This window comes from Micropterus salmoides, unplaced genomic scaffold, assembly GCF_014851395.1.
Source record: "Micropterus salmoides isolate LMB-PRFRI ecotype aquatic unplaced genomic scaffold, ASM1485139v1 Ms_hic_scaffold_21, whole genome shotgun sequence".
In the NCBI taxonomy this organism is placed as follows: domain Eukaryota; kingdom Metazoa; phylum Chordata; class Actinopteri; order Centrarchiformes; family Centrarchidae; genus Micropterus; species Micropterus salmoides.
This window is the reverse complement of record NW_024041262.1, coordinates 18,909,448-18,925,319: the sequence shown is the minus strand read 5'-3', so window position 1 is coordinate 18,925,319 and position 15,872 is coordinate 18,909,448. Positions and strand designations below refer to the sequence as shown.

General features: G+C 41.8%; 1 protein-coding gene across 19 annotated transcripts in view; it reads right to left on the bottom strand.

Moving 5' to 3' along the window:
• Window positions 1-15,872, bottom strand: part of LOC119915852 (calcium/calmodulin-dependent protein kinase type II subunit gamma) — a 40,062-nt gene extending 24,190 nt beyond the window's left edge. For 6 of the 19 annotated variants that reach the window (XM_038735619.1, XM_038735620.1, XM_038735624.1 and 3 more), the window contains exons 1-3: window positions 15,639-15,867; window positions 13,498-13,592; window positions 2,712-2,771 (exon numbers count right to left, since the gene is read on the bottom strand). In XM_038735619.1, the coding sequence (XP_038591547.1) occupies window positions 2,712-2,771; window positions 13,498-13,592; window positions 15,639-15,700 (217 nt within the window). In that variant the 5' untranslated portion in view covers window positions 15,701-15,867. Of the gene's footprint in view, window positions 1-2,711; window positions 2,772-13,497; window positions 13,593-15,638 lie in introns of all 19 variants that reach the window. The other 13 variants (XM_038735623.1, XM_038735634.1, XM_038735629.1 and 10 more) reach the window with 4 other exon arrangements.

The window sequence follows — 15,872 nt, the reverse complement described above, 5'->3', positions numbered from 1 at the left end:
ATTATTTTTGTACATCCACTTACAGCAACCTGTATAGCTATGTTTTCGTGGCAGTTTTTCTGGCACTGTTTTTCTGGCTTTGGCACAGGACGATTACATCCTCATTCTTAATTCGCATGTACAAAGCTCTGATTGGCTAAAAGGAAAAATATATGAGAATATAAGAATAACTGAAAAAGAAAAAATTCAAATGTGGGCAGCGATTTAGCGACCAGATTAGGAGAAGTTATGTTTACAAAAAAAGTTCTTTACCAGTGATGTTTCCCAATTGCTGATGGAGATAAGTGAACGTCTGGTCCAGAATAGAAAAATGATGGGGATTACAGTAATGAAAGCTCATATCACTGCAATACTGCGGTTGTGCATGCTCTGCTGCGACAACACACACTGTAACTAACTAACCATCTCAGCCGTACTGTCAACATAACAAAACAGCAGCAGCATGACAAAGCAGGATCCAGGCAGCAGCAGCCAGGCGTTAGAGGATGGGCCTGAGATGCAGCTTAGGTTTAGTGTCGGGAGACACAGTTATCCTTATGTAAAATGAAAATCAGTTGTATAATAAGATGAAATAGGATGGCCCTGCAGCAAGAAACAAGAGCGATTGCTCTTTCCTCCTCCCATCTTCTCGCTCTCCCTCCATCTGTCTCCTACTCCTCCTGCTTTCGTCTCTCCATCTGTCTCTTTTTTTTATGCCCTCTTTTGTCCAAAGTTTGAATGCAGACGATGCCAAAATATGTCAAAAAGAGGAGGAAGGACAAGAGAGAGAGGGAAATCTATACAGAGAGAGGAAGAGAACAGGAAAAGTAGGCGAGGGGCAAATGAGTGCCCCAGGGGCTGACTGAAAACTAGGACATGAGGAAATAAGAAATAAGGAGTGCAATGGGAAAGGTGTCATTGATTTTGTCATATTCCCCCTTTCTGTCCTTTAACACCTGTCTCCTCTAGACATCTCCATTAGAGCAGCACTAAAGTATTTCATTTTTTAATCATCACTACAATAGAAATTTCCAAAATTAACACACTGTTACGGGGCTGTGATATCAGAACGGTGAAGAAGAATAAAACCAGGTCAAGAACCGAGAGGACGTTTTTCACAAACATGTCTGACAATGTAGAAAACGTCTGTCTCATCTTAGCAGGCAGAGAAGAGATCTGCTGTCACACTGTCAGAAAGAGGAAGATAAAATCTGTAAACCCAGTCAGAGCTGACATAAGGTTGTTTCTTAAGGCAAAAATGGTGATCCCATCGACATATCTCTTTGTTTTCGTTGCCACAACTATACAACTGATTTGAACAGGACTCAAAATTCTAACCATGACTAGCAGTCCTGAGCTGTTGATACTAATGCAAAGTGTTGAAATGCTGGCTAAAACACAGTGATGCAAGCTGTAACTTCTGTTGTACAACAGTCTCTTTGAGTTCTCCAAACTTAAAAGGAGACATTTAGTACATTTAAGTGCCTACTAATAAATACTATAAACTAAAGATATAAAGGAACTATAAAACAAAATCTAAAAACTGCTCCCTACTTTGCATTTACAGGAGGTATTTCTGACTGAGTGGCATGTCTTCACACGGTGATCACTGTTAAACAGCACAAGAAACTCCTTAATTTAAAGCAACCCGTTTGCGCCAGTTTGCGGTTAGTTTTCCATCTGCCAATCCTGACAAGTGCGCTGTCACACAGCACTGCATCTCTATTTCTCCATATGCCTGCTCACCAAAGCTTTGCTCTGCGCACCAATGTCCATAACTGACAGCTGAGAGGTCGGCTAGGTTGACATTTAAAATGCACGATCCCAGAATTTTTAAAGACCTAATGACAGGATACATGGAAATAAAACTACCCACCATTGTCTTTTAAATGTACACTGTTAATTAGCTCAGTAAATTATAAATTGAACATTTTAGTCAGGTGGACATTTTCAAGCAAGACGTTCTTTTATTCAGACTAACTCATGTCATATTAAGTACTCCATTTGTGGTTGTGATCACGTACCTCTTTCAAGTGAACACACTCAAAGCGGGTTAAGAAAACCTAGAATTAACAGAGTCAGTTGAACTTGCTTCATGATGATTGCTCCTCTGGTTACTTATATCCCAGTTTACATGATTATTCAGGTTTCTGAACACTTCCTGACATCCCTGTGAGTGTCTGTAACTTCTGACTGAATGATCTTCAAACTTTAAGATGATTCCCCTTTTGTTTTATAGCTCAAATCATCAGACTGTTTATTTCACACTCACACACACACACACACACACACACACACACACGTGTACTCAAGTTACAGAAGCACCTGCAGAGCAATTATCTACTAAGATAATATCAGAACCCTGAATGAAACAGGCAACTAGCATATGTGGGTTTCTCAATGCCAGGAAAACGGTTCATCCAGATTTCTGTATACACAATGTGCAAGTGTGCATCAATTATAACTCCACTTAATTGACCCTCTCTTTTAAGTTAAGATTATTTTATTAAAAAAAACTGCGTCCATGTCAAGAATGAACTTTCCCGTTCAACACATCCATTTTCATTAAGAGTATTTGGGAAACTCTCTCTTACAGACACACAATATCAGAGTTAGCCTGCATTTCAGGCCAGCACCAGTATTTGTGCACTCCAGTGATGAACGTTATCCAATAAGCATGAGCAACAATACAGAACAATATTACACATTTGGTCACGTGCACAGAAACTCACCGATGTTAGGGTGCTTCAGCAGACGGCAGATCCGAGCCTCTCTCTCGAGCTTCTGATGGTCTGAGGAGAGAAAAGTCACTGTTTAGACAAGCTAAAAAAGGCATGAATAGGATTTCCCTCATACAAAATATCACAAGTCATGCAGGCTGTGTAGTTGGGACCCTCTCCTCGGCTCTCTGTATCACATACAGTGTTTCCCATACATTAAGTTATTCCATCTTGAAGGACATCTCGATTCCTAAAATGCACCTGGAGGATCGTGGAGTGAAGAGGCTTGCTGGAGGAGCTACAAGCAAGGATACACCAATCTTTTCAGCCGCTGTGACGTTTAAAGGAGGCGTGACATGCAGCTGGACCAACCTGTGGCTGAAGCTGGAACTCTACAGTGTTCCTGTTGTATTCATAAATTGTATTAGTATATTTAAGCCCATTAAAAATAATCAAATGCGCAATCAAACGTTCACTGATGTTGTCGAACGTGATGTGTGGATGGGCAGCAGGATCGTAAAAATTAATACTGAATCAATGCTGAGCTCCTTCAGTGCATCTAAACATGGATTATAGCAGCTAAATGTTAAATTCTGTTTCCTCTGTTTTCTGTGTCTATCCTGTCAAGTTGCTTGTTTACGATTATGGATGGAAACATTTATATGACTGTGAGAGCAGCTTCTCTAATCATCAAAGTAAATCGTCAAAGAAAACACTCATACATCAATATAACACAATAAAGAAAGAAAGGATTTATGAGTAGGCATATGAGTATTGCTTTAATGTCCGAGCCGATCAGCTGCTATAATCGTGACTAAACAGTGCACACAGCTGCTGAAGTCAAATTATTAGGCTGTAATCAACCAGAGCATTCAGCACTGATCTGCTGTGTTTCATGTTATAATAACAGTGCTCATGTAGTCTGCACATGTCAGCAGTAGCCTATAGTCCTGTGATGGCAGTTTTAATTGGCACTATGAGATAAATGTTACTGTGTCATTTTCTCATCAAGCTGAGGGCTGAAATTATCTCCTTTTTTCAGGCAAAATGTGCACCATGAAAAAAAAAGTTACTGTATTTCTGTGTAGTGAATGATTAGGCTACTGTAATCTGACTGTTTTCAACAGATGCTATAATCTTTACTGGAACCTCAAGATGTTTCTACATGTTATAATGTTGACAGACATGTTTCTGGATTGTAAATCTCAGCTTAAACATTAATGTAATCAAATCAAATATAAAACCAAAAGCTATTTGTCACTGCCAGAGCATTAACTTTTATCTAGCTTGTTAAAACAAGTTACCATCAGAGTCCAGTTTTCTTGTTTTTTTTTTCTGAACAGGTATCAGCAGGTATCTTTTATCAGGGAGCAGTATAAACAGTCTATGTTCAGTAGCAAGTGTCCCTGTAAGGGCTTTTCACACGGGATGCGATTTACACACCTCGTAATTCAATTTCAATGAGAGGCGAGCAACAAGCGTGTGTGTTCCCGTGAAACTGTAGATTAAGGCCTATCAGGTAAAGTTAGGTATAATTTTAACATAAGTTAAATAGGCTACAGCTCTGTAGCGCACAGAAGCCGTTGCCATGGTTACTATTCACAGAGCACACGCTGTGTAGTCTGAGCGCTTCTCTCCCATTCACCCGAGGAGCACAGAGCAACCCCCGCGGGGCCAAGCGACTACGTTTAGATCGTTCCTAAGATCGACATCTTCCCCAATACTAATCAGCATGCAGTATGTTGTTATCTACTTCGCTATGGCATTTAGTTGTTTGTCTGTCTTGCTTTTGTTTATCTACTTCCCTCACACGCTGCATACAACGTAGTCTGCCGAAGCCTCCCTCCACTGCTTGTTGGGGTGGGTGATTTGCAGGCTGATCAACATCCCACCCCCTCCTGTGACCCATGTTTTGACTGTGCGTGTAGGCTATTCAGAGCCAGTGAGCAACGGGCTTTCAAAATGAAGATAAATAAAAACTTTGTTGTTTATTTCACAGGAATGCTATATTTGTCAAACTATAAGATGTTCACAGTAACCAGGCAAAGGCTTCAATGGTTTAAGTCTCTAAGACAGAGGGAGTGGAATTTGTTGAATCAATCCGCGGTTTGAATGGTTAGTATCATGACCTTCAATGCACACATTGGTCCAATGTATTCAAGTTAACTCTGATAAGTTACTCTATCTCTGTTCTTAACACAACACTGTCATCTGAGACAATATCTGAGAGCTACATTCAAAAAAGTTATTAGCAAGCAAGGACCCTAGCTAAGCTATGTTAATGTTAGAATACAGCTGGAAGGTGAGTACGTTGCACATAGCTGCTAGTCAATATCGACTGCTCATCCCCCCCCCTCCCCACTTCCACCGCCACAGATACAGTCATTCTGTGGGAAACACTGATGAATGTATAAAAAGCTGCTGGACTGTGTGTTTGCTTCGGCTGCATTCACAAAAATCAACGTGGCTCCTTCCCCCCAGGTTGTGCCAAGGTGTGGTTGTGTTTTATTGCTCTGATTCACTTCGCTTTGTTCTCGCTAAAGCCGCTCCCTCTTATCATTCATTCTCTAGCTTGATTAACCACCTTTCTCTCTCTCTCTCTCTCTCTCCTCCCTCCCTCTCCCCCTCCCTCTCTCTTGGGGAGGAGGGGCCAACTTCGAATCGTGTGTTTACAAATAGCACCTGACAAATCCAACTCAGTATGCCTTAAAGTCACAGAGCAGCAAAGTGTTTATTCATCATTACCTAGTCAAACAATTGTGTTCAGTAGCTGATTTGAACACCACAATAATACATAATAAGTTAAGTTACTTCAGGTTAAGTTACTTCAGGTGAAGTTAGCATTTATGCTTTTCATTCATAATGCTTGACAAAAATCACGAACACGACACATTCAGCAGTCTATCAATGCTATGGCCATGTTGCCTTTATTTCACAGTGACAGTAGAGATGCACACAGGAAAGGTGGGAGAGATAGAGAGGGGTACAACATGCAACAAACATCCCCATCTGAATCGAAACACAGACATTGTGGTTATATGGTATAATGGGTCTTTCCGTCGGACACCACATGTGCACCAATTTAGCAAAACACATACAGAAGCGTTTGGTTTCTATAGAGGCCATCAGACATGTAAATTCACTGTAGTGCTGTCAACTTACTTGTGAAATATGTCATAGGTCTTTGTGATTTCCATCCCCAAATAACTGTGTCTACTACACCACAGACTGTATAGTATGGTCAGTGTTTCCCACACATAGGCTGCGTCTGAAAATAATTTTTTGCTTAGGAAGGTTCCTAACTGAGCGAAGTGACCTGGAAGTATTTCAGTGTTAAAAGGTATTTCGCTCACTAATGCAGTTCCGTTTAAAATCTTGTACTGGCGCATCAATCACAAACAAAATCGTGCAGTTAAATAAAGTACATAAATGCAAAAGTATCAGGTTCACATAAAGATTTGTTTTGTGTATGTGAAGGAAAGTGTTTGGGCTAAGCCACTGACTTTGACACCGAATGTTGTTGTTCAAGCTGAGTGGCTGCATTTGCCTCTGAAAGGTGACGCTCACAAGGTGCATACACATGGTTTCACAGGGTACCCCCAGGATTCTCAAAGTTAAGAAAAAATTATTTACAAAGTTACATGAATTTAAATAAAACATTTTATATATTTAAACACACTATAGCTTGGGGTGTCTTTGTACTTTGATAAGATAAAATGAATCAAGGTCGTCACTGTTGAAAAGTGGTGGGGACATAAGGGTTCAGATTATGGGTGTGACGATACACTTAGCTCACATGCACAATTCACAACATTGGGTTCACGAGAACAAAACAAGAAGATATTTTAACACTATTTGATGAAATATTCAATGCTGAAATATATTTAAATCGGGTTCCCTAGAAAATTTTGAGCACTAAACACTTAATTTCCTGCATTCTGGAGACATTTTCTGCACCAATTTATGGTAGAATTGTCTTATTTAAATAAAGTGATTCAGATTTTTTTAGCTTAAACTTTTTTGAACAATGCACTTGTGTCTTTTATCTTTAAATTGCATTGCATGTTTTCTTATTGTGCAAATAAATCTTTTTCAAAGTATTATCATTTGTTTTGAATGAAAATAATATTTGTGCACTAAGAACTCTTAAGGGGTGAAATCAAAAATACAAACAAAATTGTGTCTTATGAATTGTTGCAATTAGTTACACCTTGGCTAGATAAGGTAATATAATATGCCAATCACTTCAGTGATTATTCATCCTGTTCTGTTTTTCTAAAGCATCTAAAGGCTGCTTGAAATATAGTATTATATAGTATTGGCATGAAAGCAGCGGGGATAAGGAGTTGGGCTCTGTGTGTTAGTTTGATGTTTCCACTCACATAACATTAGCCTACAACAGCGGCGCAACGCCGACACACAGACACAGTCCTCGTCTCACACACACCTGTCTCTCCGTTGCTGTTGTATCATTCACTGACCAGTAACCTTCAGCGGGTCTTCCAGCTCTGCTGTTCCATTAGCGCTCGCTAGTGTGACTGGCTCGCACGCCGATCAGCTTGTTGCGCTAACCTCAGCGCCACTGCCCTCAGCCTTGTCCGCCAACTTGTTCGTATCTCAGGCTTTCTGAATTTCACATACTTGCCCATTCAGAGTCATCGAGCTAATGTTAGAAAAGAAAACGTCTCTGACGTGTTACTAACAACTGACTGATTCGCGCAGAGCTGGATGCCAGAGCTCGTGCACCGCGAACACTTCACAGTTCAGAATGTAAAGCTGAACACTGACGTAAACAGTAACGTTACCTGTACTGCCGTAACGTAACGTCACACCAAACGGAGTAAATTATGAAGTCTCACACACACAAAGTATTCATTTATGACGTTACGGCATTAATGAAATCCTACGAAAGGACAAGAAAAAATTTAAGACTTTGGTAAATGAAATTTAATACTTTGGTAATTAAAGTTAAGACTTTTAAGGCCTTATTTTTGGAATATGAAATTTAAGACTTTAATATTTTTAAGACCCTGCGGGTACCCTGGTTTCATTTAAGGTTATTAAACTGTTTGTGGAAATGAATGCGACTTTCTGTAGCAATGAGTGCACGTGTTTGCACATGCAAGTGTGTGTTTAAAAGGGTTAGTGTGAAGCCAAGTTATAGGACATTGGAGTGTTTGCGCTTCTGGCTGGGAGGGGATGCGAGCACGAACACACACATACATAAGGTCCAAATAAACATCCTTGTTTGAGGATTTTACTTTATCATGTGCCAGTATGTGAGTACATGCCTGTGTTTTACGAGATGTTTGTGTGTGTCAACCACATGACACTGTGAAACTTCACGCTCCAATCACTTTGGGAGTCATTTAGCTAAGGTCAGAGGTCACTTCGGGTAACTGTAGTAAAGATCCAGTATGACTCAGTGAGGATTTATGTGTTAACATTGGTGAATGCCAACTCAAACCCACAGCTCTATAGCGATTACACCATACAGAGGTAGACTCACTAAGATTTGCATTCATTTCCCCAGTGCAGCAACTGCCTCAGATAAACATGCTGTTGCTGAGTAATCAGCATCACCATACCCAACAGTTTTTCTTCAAATGCAGTACAGTGTGTACAGGCATAATATAAGAGCACATTATTAAAAGCAGCATCACTGTCTGCAACCCTCTCGGCATCCTTCTACACCGTCTCTGACATGTCTACCCTTTCTTCGCCCGACTTTCTCTAACCTGTTGATAACTTGGACTAGTTTTAAAGCTGCATTCAAGGTGTTTTGAGTCCCTGTCTTCTCTTCTCTTAACTCTCCACGTCTACTTTCCACTAACCTCCCCGTTGTCTCCCTGTAGGTATAGATTTCCCTCATCTGAGAGAATGCGACTGAATAAGGGAGAGACCTGAACCTCCTTGTAATTACACCAGTGACGCAGGACGGAGAGACAGACAGAGGGAAGGAGAGAGGATTACATGGAACGTCCATTTGCTACAAGAGGATCACAGCTCCCCTGCGCGTTTGTGTGTAGCCGTCTACCCTGGTGCAGTGTCACTGCAGCACTCACTAATTCATTCAATCTCCTTATTTGTTGGTGCGAGAGTGTGCAGAAGAAGAAGACAGGAAAGAGAGGGCTGGAGGGTAATTACTGGCACTTCCTGCTGCTCTCTAATTGGCCATCTGCTTTGCCATGGGGCGGGCCCACAGCCATCTTACATCAGCTGAGAAGGATGGAGAGGACCCGACACCACCACCCATCTCTCTGCCACACATTCAAAGCTGACAATCTGATTGAAGGCTTGAGTTCAGTCTGTTTCGAGCAAGTTAACATCCAAACTGTTACAACTGGGAAGTGTTGAAAAATTCAAACACCTCTCTATTTATGACAGAGAAACTCAATATTGATAATATGACAGTATTTTGGGGGTACGTACAAGTGTTTACAGGGGATATTTAAGAAAAGATGTTTCTATGACTAATTTTTCCAAAAGAGAAGGAGGCATTTCTATTTTACTCTACTAAAAGAGTCTAATACCCTCCTAACCTGATTACTGAAAAACAACTTTGATATCAATTATCAACTGTATTTAAGCTATATCATGACCACTTTAGACAATATTGTCTCATACAAGCACTATACATTTTACCACCCAAAACATGTGCAATGTAACTGGCTAATTGGAAGAATAGTCCCACCCACCTATCTGGCAGTAAGATGTTACATAGAAAATAAGCTGTATGACTTGATGTATAAGCAACTAACGTTAGGATCAACGTGGTAACCACTACACTCACTCACACTTCATTACTCAGCCTGACATCGTGTTAGCCATTTTCAGTTGACATTTTGGGTTGCTAGGAGAATAGATCATCTAACATTTTTCACGACAAGAAATATGTTGAATAATACAGACTGTAGGCGTAGTGGCAACGTATCGAGTGATGCAGAGGGTCAAGGGACACGAGAGAGACTGACTGACCTCCACTTGTGTAGCATGGACAGCACTAAGAGCAAACCAGCAACCGTCAGACCCTCAATTCCACTGCTGGTAAAACAGGAGTCTGGTGGAGCTTTGACAGCCATAAGAAGCATGTTTATGGTCCTTCGAGAGAGTCACTGTGTGGGTACATGTGTTGTAGCTTGGCTAGCATCTCTACCACAAGAGGCTCCCTAGTGTGTGTTTTCATGGAGGACCATCTGTACATAGCCCTGCAAATTGTCGCAGTTAGCGTTAGCGAAGTGGAAAACAACACACTGCATGCTGAACGATTTGGGCAAAAATACTAATTGCTATTTTTCTGCCAGATATTGCAATTACGATTCGATTTGCCTTTTTAATTTGTTTAGCTAACTTTAGTTTAGCTAAAGTTCAATTTTCACTGCAGGTCTATTTTTGACGGAAGCTGCGTCAAGCAGCACAGAGCAGATGAACCAGGCAGGAAGTCAGACACAGAACGGCAGAGCGAGTCCGGTTGATTTTCAAAATAAAACACCCTTTGCAGACTCCCAATCGTATATCAACAAAACACAGTTAAAACAGACAAAAAGAGAAACAAGTTAACTACGTAACCTGCTTAGCCATGGCAGAAGCACAAAAAGGTTGGGTAATGCAACCAGCAGCTACAGTACAGTCAGAGGAACAACTGGGGCTACTTTTAGACAGTTTAGTTGTACTTGCCGTGGTAGCGGACATACGAAAGAGGCTCATGTTGACAAGTGTTCAAGCCATTTTTCATGGTGTAGCTAGGTAGCTTTGTACAAAGATGACATCCCCACTCTTAATCCCGCCTACAAGCTCTGAATGATGGACTGCATCTCCAACTGGGGAAAATAGCCATCAATGAGCACAAATCACTTAACAAATTGTAGATGTGGGCGGTGATTCAGGGGTCTGGAACCAAGCTACACTCAGGGGGGACTGCGGAGTTCCAGTGGTCTGCCATTAATAATAATGACAGACTTTGGATAAAGAAGGTGAGCAAGGAACCTAATGGTGTGAAATGGAAATGTGGTCATTGAACAATAGTGAAGTAACACATTTGAAATAATTTTCTCTGGGATAATCAGCCCCAGCACACAAAAAAAAAAAATAATAAAAATGTAGTAAATAAGGTATTAAGGCTAAAATATCTAATTGCTATTTTTTGACTGATGTTGCAATTGTGACATAATTTGCAATACTATGGGGAATGGTAATTTTTTACATCATTGTTGTTAATTGAAAATTATATTAAAATTAAGAATTTAAGTGTAATTTTTGCGGGGAGCTGTCCCAAACAAAGATGTTTTCATAAGTCTCTAGATTATGATGTGAGGCCAGGACATCTCTGCAGCATTACAATATTTTATTCAAAATGGTATTTAGACACATTTCACCTTTAATAAATATTGCGCCTTCTGCAATTTGAAAGTTGCAGTAAGCCATATTGCGATTTCGATAAAATGTCGATTAATTGTTCAGCCCTAATTAGGGTAGTGCATTAAAGTGCGTAGTCCATCCCACTCAGACACACTCTCCCACATACACACACACTGTTGCAGCAGACAATGCAGCAGCCAACCACTTTCCACAGCCGCTTCGCTTACCAACAATAAAACAGAGCATTCATTCTGCACAATGAAACTTGTATCACACAATTGCAACACTTTGCACTGCCATGTAAAACTAATAATTTAAAGAATTTCTAATAGATTTCCCACCCTCAGTGATTTTAGTTTGTTGTTCACCAATATAATTTATAGCTTTCCCCCCTTCAATCTCAATTTCTTAATAGAGTTCATTTTATTACATAGTTTTTGTGAAATTTTAGGGGCTTGCTCTTGTTCTTTGGCTAATTTTAAATAATTACACTCATTCTCATTTTCCAGGTCTTGCCACCCAAATAAAGCCTGTACCCCATTTTTAAACTGAAATCACTACCAACAACTGAAATCACTACCTTGTTTCTCTGGAGTGAGTGCAAATTGTCTATACTACTGCCTACTCGCATCCACCCCCAACCGCCTGTAGGCTGGACTATCCCACAGCAAAGTACCTATATCCATCCCTGACATCCAGTCCTCCCTCATTCCTTCCTCCTTTCGTTTCCTTCCTTCCTTCCTTTCCCTCTCTGCCTCCCTTTCCCCCCCTCCCCCCTCCTCAGATTACTGCAGTGTTTACCAGAGCTTTGAGAGACTTACCCACCAGGCCACGCGTGAGGTCACACTCGCCCCATCGGGCTAAAAAAAACCCCACCCAAATCCTACCAGGCAAGTTGCCTGCTCACGCACTGGCTGCTTGTGTGTGCAGACGTTGTATTTTGTGTGCGTGTAGGTGCGTTGTTGCGACAGCAAGGCAGACCACCGCAATTCTTCTCTTAGCACAGAATCCACTTGTTCCCTCCGCCTCTATCGTGTCTCGTTCTCTGTCTCATTTCACCATGCTTCCCTGGTGTGGAGTGTCACTGATCTCCCTGCAAGACTATTTTGTTACTAGATTGTTGAAAATCTCCTCCTTCTCCTCCTCCTCCTCCTCTTCTGGACAGCTTTCTTCTACCCTGGCAAAGACACGCACATACACAGGCCTACATTGTACTGCCTGCCTCTGCGAAGAGCCAACAGTTTTCTGCTGAGCCCTTACTTTTCCTTGGTGGGACATTAATACTAGGAGCTGCCCTATGTGGACACTTGATGGCAGGGATAGAACAATAACAGTATTACAACACACTCAAAGATGCCTCACAATGCAGACATGCCCTATTAGTGTTACTCCCTGCTCTCTCTTTCACACACACAAATGCCATCAGACACAGACAACAACAAGGCGGCGCCTATGGAATCTGTGGGGTCTTAGTGGTTGATGAGATACATTTAGCATAAGTGGATTAGCCTCAATACAAACCAATCCCCCTTTGCAGAAAGACAAGAGAAAGGCAATGAGGGAGAGAGGCTAGGAGAGAGAGCGAGTGCAGGAAAGGAGAACAAAGGAAGGCAGGTGTGTGTGTGAATGTCAGGAAGGAGAACAGGCCTAATTTGTCAGATACAAAAAGGAGAAAGCAATTAAGTATCTCCGTCTGAAGTCAGGGGAGGTTCTGACACTGACAGGCGCTCACGTCATTATTACAACACAGCACGCCACACTAGGCATGTGCACATGGGTGTGGACCTATGCAGGAACCCAGCAACTAAAATTGCATGTGGAGCAATGTGAATACACCACCAAACCAACAATTAACATAAAAAACATTCATGTCTTACGGGTTCTTATTGTTTTATTTCAGTCCCAACCGTGTGCCCTTTCCATGAAGAGCTTCTTAGAAATTTGGATCAATTCATTGTACAGCGGTTGTCTAATGATACCACAGAGGAGCAGTTGAGAGTTATTCAATACAGTGTTTATAAAGAGAGTCATTAAACCACCAAGAGGTTGCTGATAAGAACTCCCAGCAGACAGTGATTGAATGAATACAAGATTTCTTCCGCAACTGGAAAACTTTTATGTGCATACTTTCCAATAAGGCTGGGCGATATCACGATATATACAGTGAGACGAAAGATGTCTTGCTACACAATACCGGGGCAGTCATACTAAGATCTGTCAACTACTCAGTTCACTGGATTAGCCACAAACAGTCATCTCCACTTGTTATTTTATCAATGAGCGGTTTCTTAAAAGAATGTCCAGATACTTTACTGTATACCAATACTAAAATAATCACAATATAAAACTATACCATACAGTTCTACTTTCCAATATACACCTCAAATAAAGCAAACATGCAGATATCAGAGTCTCTTTAGTGTGCATGATGTTACCATACCTCTTGCAGACAGCTTCTTAGTGTTGATGATTTTTGCAGCATATTCCTGTCCTGATGACTTCTTTACACACCTACGCACAACTGAAAAAGCTCCCCTAAGAAGAAAGAACACAAACAACCAAAAATCAGTTCCATTTCACATGTGCTCTCTCTCACACATACACAAAGTGTGACATTTGAAACTGCATCTACTTGTGTGGCAGTGGTTTGTTTTTTGTGTACTAACAACCTTGATTTGTCTCTCTTTCTCACACACACACAGTTTACAGTCATTACGATGAAGACGCCTTTTGCACAACCTGAAAAGGGGGGCAACAATCAAATCAGCACCAATACAACAAGCTTCTCAAGCACAAGTTTTTATATCGGCTGAGGTCTTGGATTATAAATGAATGTCCAAGTACTTTTGCTAATCTTTGATATGGGCACACAATGCAACGCAACCTACAGTCCCAAAGGAAATTCAATTTGCAACAGCCAGCACAAAGAATGGGCTGCATCACACACAACAATGGGCTTTTTTTATAAATTCAAAAAGGTAGAAATGTTCAGTAATAAATCTGAAAGCAGAAAAGGAAGTGTGTAAAGCACTATAAACCAACTCCTACTGTAAGGAGTTTCATGTTGACCTAGATGAATGCTCTATATTTTTCACCTGCTAGCTGCTATGGTGATCATTCAATTTTGAGCATCACAGAACAGAAATTATGCATGACTTTTGAAGTGCCTGTACATTCGGCAATATCTAGACCTATGTGGTTTTCTTGAAAGAGGAAGGCTGCCTTTTACTATACTTGGTGATTTATGGAGGGCTGCTACTTTCTGCTGCACTCTGCTCTTTCCACTCTGCTCTTAGTTTCAATTATTTACCAGTAAATGAGAGGTGACAGAAGTACATTGATGTTAATAACCTCTGACAGAGCAAAATGCATTAACAAACGGGTGCAGAAACATAAACAGAGGCAAGTGGTCAGTCTACATAAGATTCAGACGCATTGTGGAAGACGTGTAAGTTAGGTGGCATATGTGTGCAACTGCACTGGCTGTGCAATCAGTGCCATCGATTACTGTCAATTATTGGGCAGAGAGTGGAAATGGCAGCTGGAAATTAAGCCGGTGTATCTTTATAGGGCCAGTGTCGCCATGCTGCCGCTGGTTTGGGTACAACAGAGAGGAAAAAAAGCCTTCGCCGGCCAAGAAAAACAGATGCTGCTGCTGCTGATGACGAAACAGAGGTAGTGGCCCGGTTTTTTTCGCCGTCATCAAAATACCGAGAAAATACGTCACTGCCTCTTACGCGGTAAACGCCAAATTGCCGCTATAACTGACAGTGCTTTATGATTACCTCCGTTTAAGACCCACAACGACAATGCGTTTATTGATAACATCATGATCGGGCCAGCTGTTGTGCGGAGCTTTGTGGGCATTGCAGTGCAAACACAACGCAGCCTGGACCGAATAACTTCCTCATTAAGTTATCCAGGGGTACGTAACGTTACTCAATAAGGTTACACAAATCATCTGCAGCTGCTCGGGTGTGGGGAGGGGAGAGAAAGTGGTCGGCCTAGTTAGCTAGCGACCACAGCCTCGGGTCTATCGAGCCAGCACCCGAGCTGTCAGACCCGTGGGCCGGTGAAATGTCACAGGGCTAACGTTACGTCTCCGGCGTCTCTCGGGGCCCCGCTGACGGGTCCAGCAGACCAGAAAATACCGGCTAGGAAACGCGAAAGGGCAAACAGCTGTTAATGCACCAACGTCTGAGAGGTGTATTCATCACCATTAGCGAGCGACTAAAAGACGCAACGCTAGCGGGCTAACTCGGCTACTTTATCAATATCAGCATGGTAAGTTAGCTCGTTGGCTATAAACTGAACGTTAGTGCGCTGCGTTAATGCGGGAGCAGCTAGTTAGCCGATAGCAACGCTTATTTAGTCTGACTGCACCACGACAACAACATACTCCAGTTAACACATACTGACAAATTATTAAAACACTCAATATGACTAGTCTGTAATGTATTCTGGCTAGCTATCGCCCGCTAGCTGGCTAACCAGAAATAATATGAGGCGAGGTTGCGGGGGTGGGGGACAAAACGACAAGACAAACACGATGTACACTGTAACGTTACGTCTGCTGCTTACTTCCCGAGCTCCTCGTACAGCTGGTACTCGTCGGTAAACCTGGTGGTAACGGGGGCTGCCATTGTTGAAGCCGTGAGTGGGGAGCCCGAGCCTTGGGGTACGACGGTGGCTGGCTCTCGTACGGGATCCGGGAGGAGGGTAGCCTAGCCTCCAATACTGGAGTACCTTTCTGACAGGCAGGCAAAGCTGAAGAGGATAGAGGCGAGCAGCGACGGAACGGGAGGGGCTGGAGGA